Source organism: Coenobita brevimanus, chromosome 40, assembly GCF_032717465.1.
Source record: "Coenobita brevimanus isolate Jiangsu-jjx chromosome 40, ASM3271746v2, whole genome shotgun sequence".
In the NCBI taxonomy this organism is placed as follows: Eukaryota; Metazoa; Arthropoda; class Malacostraca; order Decapoda; family Coenobitidae; genus Coenobita; species Coenobita brevimanus.
Window position 1 is genome coordinate 29,108,303 of NC_136993.1, and position 19,886 is coordinate 29,128,188.

The 19,886-nt window shown below is 43.5% G+C and overlaps 1 protein-coding gene across 1 annotated transcript in view; it reads right to left on the reverse strand.

Annotated features, from left to right (window-relative positions):
- Positions 1 to 19,886, reverse strand: part of LOC145397011 (uncharacterized) — an 80,352-nt gene that overhangs the window by 57,897 nt on the left and 2,569 nt on the right. The window contains exons 2-6 of the mRNA XM_080270232.1: positions 6,059 to 6,162; positions 5,803 to 5,925; positions 3,375 to 3,595; positions 1,812 to 1,878; positions 1,157 to 1,215 (exon numbers count right to left, since the gene is read on the reverse strand). Coding sequence (XP_080126358.1) covers positions 1,157 to 1,215; positions 1,812 to 1,878; positions 3,375 to 3,595; positions 5,803 to 5,925; positions 6,059 to 6,162 — 574 coding nt within the window. The remainder of the gene's footprint in view (positions 1 to 1,156; positions 1,216 to 1,811; positions 1,879 to 3,374; positions 3,596 to 5,802; positions 5,926 to 6,058; positions 6,163 to 19,886) is intronic.

The window sequence follows — 19,886 nt, forward strand, 5'->3', positions numbered from 1 at the left end:
ACTACTCTGACACAAATAAATCACCTCAATCTCAGCAACTTTTCGACCTTGTTTTTTTTTTTTTTGGCTAAAAAGGTCGGTTTTCACGAGAAACCATGGAAAACAACCATTACAGTGCTCAACTGGCACTAGAAATGTCATTTTGGGGGGTCCTCCCTATTGCCGCTTACTCTCTTGCGGTCCACAGCGTGCCCTTATTCTTGTCTTTTATGCAAGGGCCAATTGTACCAGATTTGGTCAAAACACTCAGGGAAGGTACCAAGTAGTTCAGTATGTAGGAATTGGTAAGTCATACAGAGAATATAGTGGTTTTCGCACTCTAATTTAGAGCATATAAGTGTCGTTTTACACACAGAATACATCGAAATCTCCAAATTCTTGCACAGTGTACTCAATGAGTGTGTCTGTTCCATTTACAGTATACCATTTCGTACATTACGCTACTATTCTAACATATTTACAAGGCCTTACAGTTATATATAGTGTCATATACTGCAAGTACACACATTCTTACAGTAGTAGTTCAGTAGGGTGTGATATTCTTTGAAACATGGATGTAAGCACAATCCTACGTTGCATTCAACACGCTGTTATCTCGTGTCCTTCTTCTGAGTTTTTGGCCTGGCTTTCGAGTACTTGCATACTTGGCACTTGTGCTGGGGATTAGCACGGGTTGGTGTTGGAGGGATGGGTTCGGGGAAGTGGTGTGCAGAGAGCCACAGGGGAATTTGTGCGGTGCTGGCAGAGCGGGGGCAATGGTAGGGCCGGTCCGCTGCATACTTTCTGATCTTCTCCCAGACCATTTCCCTCACAAACCCCTCAAAGGTCGCCAATGTATCCATTGTCAGTCCCGGATGATAGTGAGCACTGAGTATGGTGATACTGAGGAGGTGAAAGACGAGTTTTTTGTACCACTTTATTGTGGTCCAGGCACAATCCACACTTGAAATCATGGAGTCAGATTGGTCTACCTGACGCATGTTTATGTTGTATGCCATGACTGACTCCGTTTTCCAAACCTGGTGCCTCACCTTGCTACAGTAGTCCACAGACCCTGTGCAGTGCACCAGGGGGCGGTACTTCTCAGTTGTGGTACCAGGTGGTGACGAGGATGTAGTTTGCCTTGAAAAACATCACCTCGTTCTTATCAAGTTACCTTTCTAACTTTAGCATGTGCCCACGGTTTCTCTTCACAGTGCTGCTGAGTCCCGTCTCCTGAAAGTGGAGGTACCGAGCTAGTTATCCAGGTACATGACGTGACCATGATGAAGATACTCCTCAATCACGGTTTTCACCACGGCCCCAGAGAGTCCTATACTCCTATCTTCTGTGATGTCTGTCTGTGCACCTGTGTACAAAACTATGTCTTGCTCATAACAAGTCTTACAGTCACACATCACGAAGACCTTGAGCCTGAAACGGTGTCTTTTGCTGGGTATATATTGTATGAAGGAAATGTTGCCTTTCCACAACACGAGACTCTCCTCTATGACAAGGTCTCTGAATGGATAGAATGAGAAGCGAAACTTTTCCCACAGATGATCAAATGCTATCCGTATCCTCCTCATTTTATCAGTGTTATGTACATTAGCAGGGCCCTCGGCATCGTAAAAATGGAGGCGCTAATTATTTGTTGAAATCGGTTATGACCCATTACCTCTCCAAAGTAAGATGTGTTGAGTAATGGGTCCATAAACCAGTATGGTGGGATTTTTTTTTTTTCCACGATACCCATCAAAAAAGGACAAGGCCCAAAAATAGGTACATCTCACCTGTGGTTATAGCATGATCATACTGATTGCTGTGCTTGCTCTGGGTCCCTTCATGCTGGCTGGCTTGACACTGACTTCCTGTGAAGGTGTTTGTCTATTGAACAATCTGCACCACAAACTCTGGGCTGAAAAGTGTCTGGAAAAAATCCAGCCTAGAGGAACCTGCATGCAGCCAGGGTATGGTGCAGTCAGACTGCCACTCCTCTGTGAAGGGGTGAATGATGGGAGTGAAGTCACTCCCATCTTTCCAGACCCAGGACACAGCACTGTCTCCATTGTCGCCATCATTGGTGGGGAGAAGGTTGGGGAGGAGAGGAGGTTGGGGGAGTTGGGGAGGTGGAGAGCAGCGCCCTTCCCCAATTGCGCTCCATTTCCCTCTCACTTTTCCCTTCTCCTTCCCTTTCCCCTTCCCTTTGCTTCCCTTCCCCACCACACGGGGCTGTGGGGAGGAAGTGCGGGAAGAAAGCAACTAGATAAAGGGGCTTGGCTGACTGTGGGATGTGCTGGGCTCAGTGCATTAGGTGCTGGGCTGTGGTTCCTCCCCACATGGTCACCCTGGTGCAGTCTGCCTGCCCTCAACACTCTCACTTTCACTACCCTACATGCCACCAATGCTTTCACTTTCCCCAAACAACGGAATAAGGCCTGACCTTAGTTTTTCCCTTGCCGCCCCTTCGGCTCCCCATGGCAAAATACTTGCCTTCCCCAACCACAAAGACAAACGAAGACCTTCGGCTCCGTCCTTGCCCTCGTATTGTCGCTCGATCCTTTGTCTTCAGGCAGGAGAGAGGCTCATGCACGTGCATGGGATGCGGATGGTGCTTCCCCAGCCATGCACTACCTCACACATTTCACCGTCCATGGGAACGGCACCTCCTAATCAGTACTAGACTACTGCTCATGTGCTCAGGCAACATGTAGTCTTTGTCTACGACATTGTCATCGGTGGGGAAACGTATTCAATAGGTCTTGAATTGCTTTGCTGGGTAGACAGGCGTGACATGTCTGTCTCAGGTCAGTGCTGACAACAGAGTGGATGAGTGCGAGGTGATCGCGGGTCATGCGGGGTCAGGATGTGTTGTCACCTGGCGGCTACTAGAGGAAGGTCTGCCCCACATGCCTACCAAAAATCAACGACAAAACTTCTAAAATGTGGCTCTGACGGGTTTTCCAGTTGCAGAGCATTTATATTATGTCAATGGGACTGGGTGTGACAAAAGGTTTGGCCGTATATATACGTCTGCACGACAGCACGGGTTAAATAGCATACTCGTTCCACGCTAACCACCACCACCACACTCGTGCTATGTCAACCACACCTTTCCATCCAACTCACCCACTTTTCAACCCTAATCATTGGTCTGCACTTTTCTAGCTAAGCTACAGCACACATCTTCACATGATGGCCAATATATAACTTGTATTTAATTGTTGTGTTTGTGACCCAAGGTGGTGACACAGGCAGAGCTCTCATCAAGTCATATATAATGCTTTCTGCTTTAATATTAATTCATTTCTAAGCCTGCTGCAATTACTGATCAGCAATTTGAGAACCATGCATAAGTATTACATGCAAAATAGAATGTACAACAAAAGACTTACTTTGGAGAGGGTTCGTTGTTTATGATGATAAGCATGGAGTTGGTCTTTGCCAGGATGCTGCGCAAATGTAGGAGGCGGTTGAGAGGGAGGTGGGTCAGGACAAGTAACCTTGTCGACCACACCAGAAGTCTGCCTTTAAGAGACCACTTGGCGAAGGTGGCAAGGAAGGCTGAGTCATCACTCACCACCACCACCGTTAAGGATCTTGAGCTTTTCCTTATCTGCAGAAGGACAACATATTCATGTGGAAGTGTGTGTACAGATATATTTACTCACACACTTCATTCTTTCCTCGTCCTTCTGCCTACGGGTGACTTTACATTCCCTCTTCTGTCTTTCTTTCCTTCATTCTGTCCGCTTCCTTCAGCCTGTGGGTAACTCTACTCTGAGTCACAAGCCAAATGGTTTCCTGTGCACCAGAAAACCATTTACTATGCTGGGTGATAACCATATAACCAGATTTTGGCGCCTGGTGGTTTAGTGGGTAATTATTGCACTGCAATCGGATTGAGCCAATGAAGGTTTATATCCAAGGGATGGTTGGGGTTGATTGCTCATGTAATGCCACTCAGGGATGACTGAGGCTGGTCACTCTCATCTTAAATGTCGGGACCAACTGCCTAGCCCCGGGCTCCTACGCTCCTCATGGGGCAATGCAGGATTGGATGATGATGGGTGGATACTCACACTCGCAGAGAGAGAGAACATTACAAGAATGGGAATACAAATATATGAATACTTACGTCAAGTCCAGTTATGCAGAAAAAATGTCAGAGATCTATGATCAGGACACATTGCCAAATCACGACGCAGTCCAAACAGTTGTGTAAAATGGGAAACACATGAAAGAATAACAAAAGAATATGTAAAAACGGAAAAACTTGAAGAACATTTGGAATGTATGGTGTGATGGTGTTGCAGTAATATAACCTGACAGGTGGTGAAGGGATGACTGAGCAGCTCTGGCATTCACAAAATCAGGTATGAGTATCCATGGAGAGAGTAAACTCTCTTAGGGAGGCAGTTGCCTATGAATCAGGAATTGAGAAGAAATATCAGCTATTAAGGACAGTTTTTAGCCTCAGATGATAAGGTCCTTATAAAAATTATCTGCACTTGTTGACACTTTTAACTTGAAGTGACTGAATGAGATGAGTGCCTTTTACAGTATGTGATCAAGGACGTAAATAGAATTGGAATGCTCAAGCACTGATGTAAGGGGCGGCTTTTGTTTGCCTAAGGAAATGCCGTTGGACTCTTTCTGAAAAATTAAGAAATGTACAGTGGTGACCTAGCCGGAAGAACTGTACGACATTATAATCTAGCCTTATTTGTATTTATACAATATATATATATATATATATATATATAAAGATAAACTACCATCAGTTACCAAAAAGATACAGTATATGATGCCATCACGACGGATGTGGCAAGTCAGTTTTATGTCTGTTCTTAAGCTATTCCCAGTTCACTCACTCGTTCATTTATTAAGACTCCAACACGCTTGCATGCGTCGGCCTTGGTCACCTAATGGCTGCTCTTCATGCCGTTCGATCTCTAGCAGTCATTCCCAATAAAAGTTGATAGCAGCAAGTTAACCAACGACCTGTCTATTTGCCCATAAGTACATATCTGAGTTGACTCGGGGATACACTCTAAGAATTTCTCGCATCATCCATTGCTATCCCAGGGAGGCATTGTGGCTGTCACAAAGGCAACTGTTATCTGGATGCTGGAGTCTTGATGAGGTTTGCTAGACAGTGCTATAAGGCACTAATGATATAGGGAGTGGAGAGTCTGGTCAGTCTAGGGCTAGACTATAGGCAATGGGGAGTGCAGTGGGGTTTTTAACGGTGAAAAGGGGGCCGGCAGCTTTATCCCCCTCATGAGTCCCCATGTTGTCAGTGCCATTGAAGTCAGTGGGTCTGAAGGGGCTTTGTTTGATGTTACCAGTAACTCTGTCTAACACCTCTTTCAGGAAGTGTGTTAGTGTACTGAATGATACCTTGTGGTGGTGATTCCCAGAGAGCTCAGTTAAACTTATCCATGCAGTTAACTTAGATAGTGGTCTTCTCTCGGCCAAATGCTATTGAAAGAGAAGAAGCAGGGAAGCCTCTGAGAATGGCCGGTGGGTCTATTTATCATTCCTCCTGTACTTCTTGTGTTAATTTTGTTCCTTCCCCCTCCTTCCACCATCATGGACTCTCATCTCACAGACGTCGGTATTGCTTTGCGCAAGTGAACCCAGGTGACAAAGCAACATTAACACAAAGCTGTGTGTGTCAATGTTTCGAATTTTTTATCCTTCACTGTCATTTGTGGGGTCCCATATCTGATTCCATGTCTGCAGCGAGATTTTATTACCTTACTGATGACGGAAGAGTGACCCACCCTACTCAGCAGTAAAATTTGAACGTTAACTCACAAAACCCGTCTGGCCAACCACTTGGGAGAGCTGTGCGTGCGTCACGTTAGCGTCCTGACCACTTGCCGCCATTTTGAACACACCCACACCCAATGGCGCTGCCACCTCACTTACACCACTGAACTGTAAATCATTAGAACACAGCAATTTCTCATCCTCCAGCTTATATCATAATGGATTGCAAATTGGTACTGAAGCATTAAAATATAGTAGATCATTATCCATTACACCTACAGTAAAATTAGAAAATTCGTACCGAGTAATTCTCTATAATGAAGACAGTGCAATGATCCCGTTCCTTTGCAGCTCCAAGTATCGCATTCAGAACTTCGATTACTAGTCCTTCCTCCTCGGTCGCATCTGGATATGGTTAACATGAATTACAGAAGTAGTACTGGAAGGCATAAGAATCTAGTGATTGATAATAAAAGCAATGAAAAAAAAGCAATTATTTACATTAAACTACCGCAAATAATGCACATTCTGTAAACAGTGTTACACAAAGAAACAGGAACATCAGGTCACCGTCCTGTGCCAATCCAAAGCACAATAATTTTAGTTTTGTGCTCTGAGTGGATGGTTAGTAATTACTTTTGGATAATTTGTACCATAGGCCACACACACTTTATAGTTAAATATGGTGGTTAAAGAATAATATATAGAGTACTAAATGACATACAGTAAATATAACAGCATGAAGACGCTTCTTTAACCATAAATAGCCTAGCCATTAGAGATACAGGGAGAAAATACCCGAGAAAACTTGCATGGCAAAGGTAAAACAAAAAATAAAAGTATTTTCCTGCTGTCTTAACATTCAGAGAACTTCATACAATGAGCATGACTTAAATGTGTATTTATTTTCTGGTGCATCTTTTTCTTTAGTAAATTAAAACAGAAATAATGTGGTTCATATATAATTTCTTCATTATATTTTTCTGGTCAGTTTTCTTGAAGGACAACGTACATTAAGACTGTGATGAAAAAAAATATATATACAATTATATCAGCATAAAAATGGTTAATTACTCTGCCTTTTAACAGATTAACCTCCCTTTAAATTGACTGATGTCAGTAGTATAGATGTGCGTATTATTATTTAACTTTAGGCCATTACCTATAATGGGATGCTCAGGTGATATTGGGGACAATATATATATTTCAAAATTGTTAAATCCTTTTACAAATATGAAAATCAGTTTATTTCTTAGCTCACTTTCTAAAAGAAAGATAATTATAGTTCCCTTAGCCATTCTTCATTGTTTTATGTTTTTAATGAAGGAATTAATTGAATAATCTGTCCTTGAACAAATTGTGAATCGACCAATTCAGTTATTAATTGTGAATTCTAAAATTTGTCTGATTAACCTTCTATGTAAATGAAAAACGGTTTCTTTACCGATATATGAGCATTTTATGTTTTCCGAAAAATGAATCTCACAGTATTTGACATGAATTGTGTGTGTGTGTGTGTGTGTGATTTCCCAGTCTACAACTCACTATCAGTGTAGCGTATAAGTGCTCATATTGGAAGAATTGTGCATTTAATGATGAAAGCATGGCTTTGCTACCAGTGGCAGTATATACCATAAGATTTAATTTGAGATGTGGAGGTAAGCTGAATTCGACCTATTAGGACCGTAACAGGTCAATGACCTCAGGTCATCAAAAAATGACATTTGTGCCGTCTCCTCACAGGAAATGATATCATCAGTGTGCAAATATTGTTTTTTCAATGATAATAAAGGGTTTGCACATCACACGATGTGTTGGCAATTATTACGTTTGTCCAAATATAGTTTTCAGGTCCTTTTTTGATGATGCATTTTTTTATTTTCAGAATGGAGCACCCTAAATGAAGTATGCAGAGCATGTTTAAGATGTAAAATGTTGTGACTGGGTACTAACAATGTTGTGTTTTGTGTACTGCAGGATCCCTTTTCCATGCATGACTCAAGCCCTCTGCATCCTAGACCTGCTACTGTTGTTTATGGCAACTCCTCTCCTGTCAAACTGCTTTTGTTGTAACCATGGCAAAACGTCATATTCAGATAGACCCTACCCAGCCACCCACATCCAAACAGCTATAGCCAACCCCAAGAACTAACTGGGAGATATGTGTCCTTTGCCAGGACGAAACATACACACCATTGCAGTGTCCACTGAGGTCAACCAAATTACCCCTTGGTAGCGGCTATGCATCCCTGTCAGAGAACCTACGTATGTTTCAAAGCCTTCAGCACATGCCACTACACTTCAGCTTCGAGAGACTAAATGATGGTGATGGTGTCGAAGCAACCTTCAGGCAAACAGTGGTCAGTGGCACAAGAAATGCCTACTGAGATTCAACAAAAATATGTTTGATCAGCAAAGCCAAGCAGAAGCTGCTACAGTATGGTAAAGTAGCACATCTGTCCACACACGGTCAGCCTACAAACGTCCGGAGTCCATGGAAACAACATGTTTCTTCTGTGACAAGCCTGCCGGCTCTGTAGGCCTGCATGAAGCAGCAACCTACCAGATAGACAAGAAGGTATGGGAGTGTGCTTATAAACTGGAAGACACTGCTCTGGTGGCCAAGCTTGCAGCAGGGGTCATGACTGCCAATGACGCCAAATAGCACAAGAAGTGCTTGACCACACAATATAACAAAGCCAGACAAACTACTTCCCTGGGCGATGCTGGAGATGAGGAACGCCGCTTACATGGCATAGCCTTAGATGAACTGGTGGCATTCATTGAGGTGTCCAGTGATGAAGACAGTGCTCCAGTCTTCAGGCTGGCAGACCTGGCTCAGCTGGACAAGGTCAGACTGCAGCACCAAGGTGTTGTGGTGGAAAACCGCCTGCACACAACCAGATTCAAGAACAGACTGCTTTCTGAAGTTCCTGATCTCCAAGCACACTCTAAAAGGAAGGAACACACTTCTAACTTTCGAGAAAGACATTGGTCCAGGACTCAGGAAGGCCTGTGATCACGATGGTGATGCCATGCATTTAGTATGGGCAGCACAGGTGGTGCGCCAGATGTTTGACACAACATTCTCATTTGATAGGACTTTCCAGGCAAACTGCCAGCAAGATGCTGTTCCACCATCTCTGTTGGCTCTTGTGAACATGATCCTTGATGGGGAAATATCAGACACTAGACTACCACACAAGCTGCCCTTACAGTCTCACAGCTCTTGGTTTTCAACAGTGTGAACATTCATGGAATATGGAGTCATCAAGCTCAGTGTATCACAACTGCAGCTGAGAGACCCCACTGCCACTCTACTTGGCTTTGAAGATCCACACTGTCACCTGAAGTAGAGGGTTGGTGGACACCCTCTACAGTCTGGGAATGTGTGTTTCCTATGACAGGATGTTACACCTCTCATCAGACATTGCGAATGGTGTCTGTCAGCTTTTCAGGAGTGAAGATTTTTTGTGTCCATAAAAGTTGCACCAGGGACTCTTAACAACAGGAGCAGTGGACAATATTGATCATAACCCAAGCTCTGCAACAGCCAAGGATTCTTTCCACGGCACTGGCGTTTCTCTTTTCCAGTACCCATCACACGATGATGGTGGCATTGACCGCAGTGTACCAGTAATCGGTCAGAACAGCTCTTCCACCAAGTCAGTAGAACCTCTGCTTTCATCCTACACGGGTGTCTCACCAGCTTCTCTGAATACAAAGAATTTCACTGCACCGGCCTTACAAGGTCCAGTGAGACCTACCAACCTTGTGATTGCTGCCACTGCTGCAGAAGATTATGGATGGCTGAAGGCAAGCCTAGAGGAGTCCACACAAGTGAACTGGGTTTCTTGGTCTGTCTGTCAGGCTGACAGTGGCTGCACACAGTAAAGGTAAGCCTGGAGGAGTGCACACAAGTGACCTGGGTTTCTTGGTCTGTCTATCAGGCTGATATTCAGCAGACAACCGCGATTCCACCTGCGGCAATCAATGCATTGTTGCCCCTGTTTCATAACAGTGTGCAATCAGTAACAATGATACGTCATTCCATGGATGTCATCAAGGCTCCAGTTCAGCACCTGAACCCTGGTCAGGTGCCTGCCATTACTGCTGACCAACCACCATTGCTCTCGGGAAGGAAATCCAATGAACTTGGTCAGCCACTCATGGAGACGATCATTTTGTATTCATATTCGGTGGACTTCAAATCGAGAGTGGTATAGAGAAGGTAAGATGTATTGTATGTTTAACTGGTTTTATTTTCAAATCTGTATGGGCTTTTTTGTGAAAGAATTTGGGACAGTGTGTAGGAAGAGGAATATGAGAGTTAATGTAAACAAGAGTAAAGTTATGGTGTTTGAGAGGAATGAAGTCACAGAATGCACGGTGAGGTTGGATGGCGAGGATGTGGAGAATGTGAGTGCATTCAAGTACTTGGGTAGTGTGATGAGTAAGGATGGAACGTTGGTGGATGAAGTGCGTGGAAGGGTACAGCAGGGAAGGAAGGTTGTTGGTTCACTGAAAGCAGTGATGAGAAATAGAGAGGTAAGTATGGAAGTTAAGAAGTCACTGCATGATAGTATTGTGATCCCTACCCTGACATATGGAAGTGAGGCATGGACCTTGCAAGAGGGGAACAAGTCTAGAGTGAGAGCAGTGGAAATGAGCTACTTGAGAGGAGCATGTGGAGTGACATGGAGGGACTGGTTGACGAATGAAGAAATGAAAGAACATTGTGGGGTGGATGTGGATGTGGTTGAGAAGATTAGGAGAAATACACTGAAGTGGTTTGGACATGTGGAGAGAATGGAGAATGAAAGACTGACTAAGAGGGTGTATGTATGTAAAGTGGAGGGAGGGAGAGGGAGGGGAAGACCGAGGATGAGGTGGAGGGATGGAGTAGAGAGGTATATGAGGGAGGGTAGAGTGAGTTGGGGGGAGGGTAGTCAAATGGTGGGTGACAGAGCGACTTGGAGGCATTTTGGGTGCGGTCACCCTTTGCGGGATTAGGGCGTCGGGTTACAGATAGATAGATTTTTTGTGAGTAGTAAGGATTTATCTACATATTGCGTACAAATGTCAAATGAGCTTGTGTTTATACGATCAAACATATATTCGATTATACGTTTAACCCTTACACCGCAGGCTTGATTTGCTCCGTTTTGCGTGTCCCGCAGGCATATTCGGGCTCCGACAGACTCTCAAAAAATATTTGCCAAAAATCAGTTGTTAGTCCTAGAATATTAAAATTAAATATGCCTATGGCACATACCTTCTGCTTTCTCCTGGAATGTTTGGTGAGCCTTCGTCGATTACCGAGACCTCTGAAGTTGGGTAACGAAGTCTCCACTTTACACTTCCCAACAACCCGTAATATGATTACCACAGCCAGATATTATCACTAGAAACACTATTCTATGATTATCAAGTAGTTTGGGATCCATACTCCAAAAAAAAACCCACTGTGAAAGAAATGAAAATTACTAGCGTGTATGACCTTCCCACTTGCGCTAGTTTGCTGCTGGTATTCTGTCATTTATTATTCAAACAAACACTCACCCTTTATATTCCTATTATTATATAACACTTTTATATATCTGCAGTCTTTATCCATAAGTTTCCTTCAGTAGTATTAGTTTATTGTCACTGAAGTCATTCAATTTTTCATTCAGTAAAATACGTAGAGAGCCACGGATTCACTTTCACTGTTATAACCTCAAGTATTTGTACTCATATTCTTATATTACTAATTATTTACATTTCTATTTATATTTTCTAATGTATTTTCAATATTTACACTTCTATTTTAATTACACTATGTTATTCACTGTCACTTGCAGTAACATAAAACTATATTACACTGTTCAATCATATGTTCATCCATTGCTTTCACTTGCTATTAACACATTATTTACACATTATTTTCATTTCCCACTTGCACTTTTAGAACTGCTTCTGGCTGTGGTAATCAAAGAAGCAGGTAATGCAGAGATGCGTTTGTGCTCAGGTGTGCATCAGGTGGTATGTGCACACACCTGGCACCTGCAGATCGCAGCCTTCCTCTTGGTTGTGGCAGGCATTTGCACCAGTCTGTGCCGATCCATGTACGCCCTCTGCTCAAGTCTGTTGGGAAGTCTTACTGCATGGCTACTTGGAGCTGCAGCTGTCACCTTACCATATCTTTCAAACAGCTGCTGAACACAAGTCCTGGCAAACAACCTCAGGGAGAAGGACTTGGGTGGCTTGACCTTCATCTTGTACAGGATGAAGGCATTCAGCATCGTCATGTCTATGAGATGCAGAAAAACTTTCCTGTACCACCTAGTATTCTTCCTGAGGCAGTCGATCTCTCCAATCATCATGTCGGACTTGTCCACCAGCCGCATGTTGATATTGTAGTCTAAGACAGCATCAGGTTTCCTCACAAGTTCGCCTGTCCTATGGTCGACCTTCCCACTGTCTTTCATTTCCCCTTTGTGTACGGTGGTGAGCATGTGCACGACCCTCTTGTCATGCCACTGTATTGCCAGCATCTTCTCAGACTTGCGTAGGTGCACATCTCCTCGCTGTGAAGTTCCTGCCTCTGGGAATTTAGGGAAGTGGGCACAATTACTCTTGACAGTGCCATAGGAGCCGATGCCGTGCTCTGAAAGGTATTTGGCAAGTTTCGGTGCTGTATAATAGTTCTCTGTATACAGCACATGATTCCCATCAAAATACCTTTCAAGGAGCACTTTCACTACACAGCCTGAGAAGCCAAGGGGGTGTGTTTTATCAAGATCAACAGTGCTGGCTGAATAAATGACGAAGTCAAGGATGTACCCCGTCTTCCAGTCTCACAGTACAAAGAACTTGATTCCAAAGCGATGGCATTTGCTTGGAATGTACTGCACAAACCTAAGACGTCCTCTGAACAAAACCAAGGATTCGTCAATGACAACCTTCTGAAAGGGGTGGATGAATGTCATAAACTTATCCTTCATTCTGCTCAGAATCTCCCGGATCTTCCAGAGTGGGTCGGTTTGGGAAGGTACATCGTTGTTGGCAAAGTGCAGGTTTCCCATGATGTTCCGGAAGCGATCTCTGGCCATGTACTTATTGAAGGTGGGTAAGGGTGTAAGGGATCCATGGACCAGTATTCTTCCAACTCATGCTTCTTTGAATGTGGCATATAAAGCATGAGAGTGAAGAACACATACAGCTCCTGCACTCCCATGATGGACCACTGTAGCATCTTGGCTGCACCTGTAACACTTGCAGTATGTTGTGATTCATACCTGTTGATCTCATCACATATGTGCTGCATGACTTCGTCATCGAGGAAGGCCAAAAGAAAGTCAACACACTCAGCATCCTCGTCAACACTGAAGGCAGTTTGTATCCCTGAGGAACTCTCATTGAAAACAAGATGTTCTGGGTCAAAATCGGACCCTTCTGTCCACGCGAAGGCGTCCAGGATTCCCTGTCATGGCGGTGTAGGGTGGGTGAGGGTGGGGGGTGGCTGTGAGGCAGATTTATCTGGTTCAAGGTCACTCGCACTGACCCTGGGTTGCCGTACAGCACTAGCAGCCCTTACTCTACTGGCAACTCTACTTTTACGGGTCAGGGATTTACCTCTTTCTCTACGGCCTGCCTTCACTGTTGATGCTGGTGGTGACTCCGGAGAAAATTCAGCAGAAGAAGAGGAAGAAATGAGTGAAGTGGGGCTTGAGGAACAGGGAGGTGATTCACCTCGGGACTCATGGCGGGTTGGGTCAAGCGGGGCCATTGTTCCGGGGCTAACCCGCCGCCTTTTCATTCCCTTCCCAAATTCCTTCCCTTGCTGCATTAACGGCTCCTTTCCCTTGCAGCTAGGGATGACTTGGGACCCTGAAGCACTCGTACTAGTAGTTTCTGGCATGATTTCCTCACCCAGCTCATCACACGAATCCCTTGAAGGGTCATAGTCACTATCCATCATTATCATTGATAATTCGGCTAGTTCACATTCCACTGCAGAGTCACTTAGGCCTTTCCTGCTTCCCCCACGAGTCTTTCTGGGTGTAGAGGTCACGGGGCCCTTTGCAATGGGCGCAGAAGCGGCAGAAATGGCGGGGCGCGAGTGAGACATGCTTTGACCACAGAGGAGGACAAGGAACTAAATGGCGCGGCTTATCTGAGAAGCCAAGGGTTGACAGCGACAATGGGGCTGACAGCTGCTAATTTACATGCTAAGAAATTATTGGTAGGAAATCTCGGCAATACATAAAGAAATAGGTAGTTCCAGGTGAATGTAAATGTCACTTAGGCTTCTCCTTTCCTTTCTGATATATATTTTTATTACAGAAATAGATTACAAGGCATAATTCAAAGGGGAAATTACCGTGGGAATATAGCGAGTGAATGCATGTGAGGTGTTGTCAGTTGATAGTTAGCCAATTCCTGGTGTATACCACTATCACTTACCTTATTTTTTTTGGTATATATTATTTTGTATAAGTATAGGGCATAGGGCTTATTTCAATGGATGAAATCTGTGGAAAAATCCGGGGGAGATTTGCTTAGCGCAGCACGGCAGGGCAGGCAATAGGAAAGGGTAAAGGAGGTGAGGTAGAGAGGGGTGAAAGGGTATTGAAGGGGAGGTAGGGAGGGGAATCAAGAATGGGGGAAAATGGCTAAATTGTCAACAATGGATGGGAGCACAGAAGAGATTAGGAGTGCGGACTATTGGTGGACAGTAGCAGTACATGCTAAATATTGATTTGTAGGAAATCTCGAAAATACAGAAAAAAGTAGGTAGTTCCAGGTGAATGTAAATGTCACTTTGGCTTCTCCCTTCCTTTCTTATATAATTTTTTTTTTACGAGAATAGATTATACGGCATATTTCAAAGGGGAAATTTCCGTGGGAAAATTTCGAACGACTGCACGTGAGGTGTTGTCAGATGATAATTAGCCAAATCAAGGTGTTTAGCACTATCACTTACCTTATTTCTTTTTGGTATATATTATTTTGTATAAGAATAGGGCATAGGACTTATTTCAATGGATGAAATCAGTGGATAATTCTGGGGGAAATTTGCTTTAGCGCAGCGCGGCTGGGGAGGCGAGAGGAAAGGGTAATGGAGGGGAAGTAGGGAGAGGATTCAGGAACGGAGAAAAATGGCTACATTGTCAACAATGGATGAGAGTACAGATGAGATTTGGAGTGCTGACTAGTGTTGGACATTGGCAGTACTGATAGATGATACAAGCCACCACTTGTAAGCCCGGGATAATTCAAAATAACACAGAATCACAAAAGTGACACCCTGCAGTATGATCCATTGCGCCCGAGCGTCACGAAAGTGACACCCCGCGGTTAAGGGGTTAAGCAAATATTTTAATTATAAAAAAAGACCTTGCATGTATTTGTAAATATAATATTCTGTTATCTTTATTAATCGATATGTGTGTTGTTTGGCCTGAACTTTACAAAAAAAATTTTTTGTGTGTTGCAGACCCACATGTACATTATGTATACTGTACATTAAAACCAATGACTAAAATAAATAAAATAAATGAATCATTTGAAAAAGGCACCAGTTCAAAATGTCTGATTAATGTTGTAATGTAATGGATTTCAGTTGCTTGGAGACTGGCTTGAGGACAGCAGTTGGATGAATGCCCTGGTGCAGGCTGACATCGCAAGCTCTGGAACGGCAGATTCCTTCTTGTGAGCCACCCATATAACCAAGAGCCGTCACGGTCACCAAGTCACAGCTGCAAGCCTCTATATTCTTCTCTTCCGTGCATACAGTCAAGATGTTGCCACACAATCTGATGATTCACCAGTTCAGGAATGGTGCCCACAGCAAGCCAAGGAGAGTGATCAGTTTGACTACTGGTTCAAAACCCTGTCACTTGAGCTCCTCTTGCTGAGGTACATCAGGCTACTTCGTGAAAGAAACTTTGAGCTCTATGTAGAATCCATGACAGATCATGCCCTGGATGTTTTCCCTAGATAACACACACTACTCCAGATGGCTTTCCATACACATCAGAGTCATGATGACCCTTGCTGACAAACACCCAGATGTCCTGGCAGAATTCAAGTCTGCCAACTTTGTGGTGCAAAAAACCAGTAACAATTTCTCAGCCATGGCAATTGATCAGTGCCATGGGCAGAATAAAAAGACGGTCAAAGGCTCAGGCGAGGCTATCGGACTGACAACTGATCCCGGGGCACTTCAGTGCTGGATGGTGGCAGGACCTGAAATTGCCAGGATCACTACTGAGTTTGAGGAGCAGGCAAGCCTACATGGCCAGGCACAGGACACTGGAGACTATCATCATGACCAGAAACTTGAAATGCAAACAGCCTTCCTGAAGGATGTCGGGTCACTTGTGGCAGTAATGCAGGAGATGGGAAATCCATTCCTTGAAGACAGTCAAGATCTTCCAGTCCTCAGCACAATGGATGTCATGGACACAGCAGTAGCAGAGACTGTGAGGAAGATAGAATCCCTTGGTGAGGAACAGTACGCTAAGTTCATGGAAGAAAGGGTAGAACTACGAACAATGGCAGTCTCAGAACCAGTTCCCAAGAGCAAACTGTCACTGTTCAGCCGTCAACCAGTTAAGACACAGTCAAAACAGAAGACACACCTCGCTGCTCTGAAGAGTGACACTTATATGTTTTCTAGGCTGCGCATATCTTACCAAACACGAGATGGGGATCTTGACCAATTCTTCTGCCACTAGAATCAAGCAGCAGCACCAGCTTTATCAACAGGAGGCAAACTCTGGCATGGAGTCAAAGCAGATCTACTACACTTCCTGGAAAAAGACATGCACGAAGACACTGGGGTCCCCGTGGTTGTTCCACCAGTCCTTGATGGGGCAGCTGTGGTTCATATGTTGAACCCTGGAACATGAACAACCTTTCAAGAGTATCCAGACACAGTGTACCTTATAACTTTGCTCAACTGGAGAAAACCAACCGTGTCGACATAGTCTGGGGTGTCTACCTAGTTGACAGTCAGAAAGGCACAGCCAGAGAGAAGCAAGGGAAGGACATCAGGAAAGGAGTGGCTTCTTCTACTTTGGTGCAAAAGAATTGGAAGGACTTCCTTCATGTGGATGACAACAAAATTGAGTTGTTCAGTTTCTTGTCACAAGTAGCTATTCACCTTACCTTAGCAGATGGCAAGGAAGTTTATGCAACACATGGAAGAGAAGTCCTCTGCTCTCCTGAGGAGTCTGACTTGACTTACTTTGCACCATGTTCATAGGAGGAGGCTGATACTCGTATTCTTCTTCATGTGGCAGATGCTTTACAGAAGGGGAGCAAGAAGGTAACCATACGCACTGTTGATACTGATGTGGTGGTAATGGCTGTGTCTTCATACAGCAAGATAAATCCCGATGAACCCTGGGAGTGTGGGTAGCACTTGGTACTGGGTCCAGGTTCACGTACTTACTTATTCATGAACTGGTTGTCACAGTGAACCCAAGACAGTGTTCTGCTCTACCTGTCTTTCACATTTTCACAGGATGTGGCACTATGTCTGCGTTTGCTGGCAGAGGAAAGAAGACTGCCTGGGAAACTTGGAAAGCATTCCCAGAGGTAACAGAAGCCTTTGAGGAATTTCTTCACAAACAAGCTGATATCTGTGAGAAGACTATGGCACTGGTGGAGGGTTTTGTGGTACTCATGTATGACAGAACCAGCGACAGCATGCGGGTGAACGATGCTAGGAAGCAGCTTTTCACACAGAAGTTGCGAGCTTTAGATAACATTCCAGCAACACAGGCAGCACTGAAGTGGCACATCAAGCGTGCTTGCTACCGGGCCAACATCTGGTTTCAGACACTGGTGTTGCTTCCAAGCGTGTTGGACCCATCAGACTGGGAGGTGGACGAAGTAAACAACTGGATGACAGCCTCTTAGGAGCGCTCTACCTGAAGCACTGAAATCGTGCCATGATCTAATCCAGTGTAGCTGCAAGAAGGGCTGCTGTGGACATGGCAAATGCAGGAAGGTTGCCCTCGAGTGTACGGCACTGTGCTTCTGTTCAGGAGATTGCTAGAGATGCAAACCGACTGCTACAGTTCACAAACTTACATGTTCTCCAAACTGCGTGCCCCTTTCTCGTGATTCAGACATAATTATAAGCACTAAAAACCCCATGACTTTAAAAATTCTGTACTGGTACAAGTCTTAATAATCAGCAAAATATAATGTGACGTTATGTGATGTGTAGACCCATTATTCTTATTGAAAACACATAATTTCTTCTAATTCGATGGTGCGAAATGTCATTTTTGATGACCTGAGGTCACTGACCTCGCACGGTCCTCACAGGTCGAATCCAGTATCTCATACATCTCAATTTAAACTTTATGGTGTGTAGTAACAGTAGTAGCAAAGCCATGCTTTCATTATTAAATGCACAATTCTTCTGGTTATCCAGATCACTATATCGGTGAGCAAAGCACAGCTTGGCCCCAGAGAGATGATGATGTCGATGATGGCAAAGGAAAAGTGTTACAGCAAACAGTTTTAAAGCTAACTATGGTATTAGTAAAGTCACTTTTCTTAGAGATAACTGTGGTATTATGTGCGTTTACTGTGAGCCTCTGGGTTTCACTGCCTCCTGCTGTGGGTGGGAATGCACATTTATGCTGTGTTTTTATCATCGCATATTCAGAAATATTTTTAAGGTTCCACCATCTAACATTTAACACTCAAGTTAAAAAGTGATTAGTATTTGGGAGACCACTCTTTTTTTTATTATTATTATTATTAATTTACTATTAATATGCCATCATTTTAGAAGACTGCATTTCCAGTTTACCAAAATATGCAAATTTGGATACTGTATTGCTTAACCCTAAGCCTATATCACTTCCTCTATTCAAATAATATACAATAGAATTACATGCTGAGCCCTATTGCTGAAGGTCATCCAGGCGGATGATAAAACATCAACCGATTTTGAGTTTCCTCTGTGTTAGCCAGTTTGTTAACCAGTTATGTAATTTACCGGTAGTTTCCAAGCTTATTCCTCAGTCCGTTATTACTTTAATACCTTAGGAAATAACTTGGAAACTTAAGTAATAGTCGTTATGAACACATGATATTCAAGCAGATCACTGAGACATTATTTCCCCTTCTGAGCCTATGTTAGGTACCCTTAATTAGTCTCAGGGATTCCAGGTGTGACATCCTTGTATCTCTCAATAATGAACTAAGCATTTCTCATATAACTAACGTTAAACTACCCGGCTTGTGCTTTAAAGTTTATACTTTCCTACCCTTTCTGAAAAGCAATGAGACATTTCCCAGTTTTCAGTCCTCTGGCACCACCACTTGATTGCTCAACTTTTGAACCACATGTTTCACTACATGTCCACAACAAATAGTTACAAATACAACATTGGCGTAAATTGTTTGGTCTGGAAGTTTGATTTAAAAAAAATAATCTGCTATATTTCCCCGTCTGTCATTATTTAAATTCCACCTGTGTTCATTCTGTGGTTCGTTCTCAATGGTATAATTACTACCCATGACAGTTAATCATATCAGAAATGGCTCACACAGACTATGAATAATATATTCACTAATATCTACCGGTTAGTCAGTATCTTTAATTAGAGGTCAAATTTCACTCATATGGTGTTCACAGTCGTAGTTTATGTTTATTTGTGACTTAACGTTCTGTTATTAAGCCTTAATAAGAAAACTTCAAAGACCATATGTGTTGTAGGTCAGCATTGGCAAGAATATCATTGTTCTGTGCAGCCAGTATGTAACGATGGAAAAAACTATACCCATTTATTGAGAGTTATTCTTAGAGATATTACTTCAGTGTGTGGATGGCCAAGGCACCCTCCCCCCCTCAAGACATAATGTATTTTGATGGTGGCATGAGGGTGTAAAAGCTGCAGTTAAGGAGAAAAGAAGGCTTTTCTGGGAATGGAAATAGGATGGAAATAAAGAAGAATACTTGGCTGACAAACGTAAGGCTAGAAAATAGGTAAAAAATGCAAAATCTGAGTCACGGATACTTTTACTGGATTACCTAATTAGTGTGGGAAGGAGGAGTATTATATTTAAGGAGGCAAATCAGATGAAGAAGGAAAACAGGGATATCATTGATATGC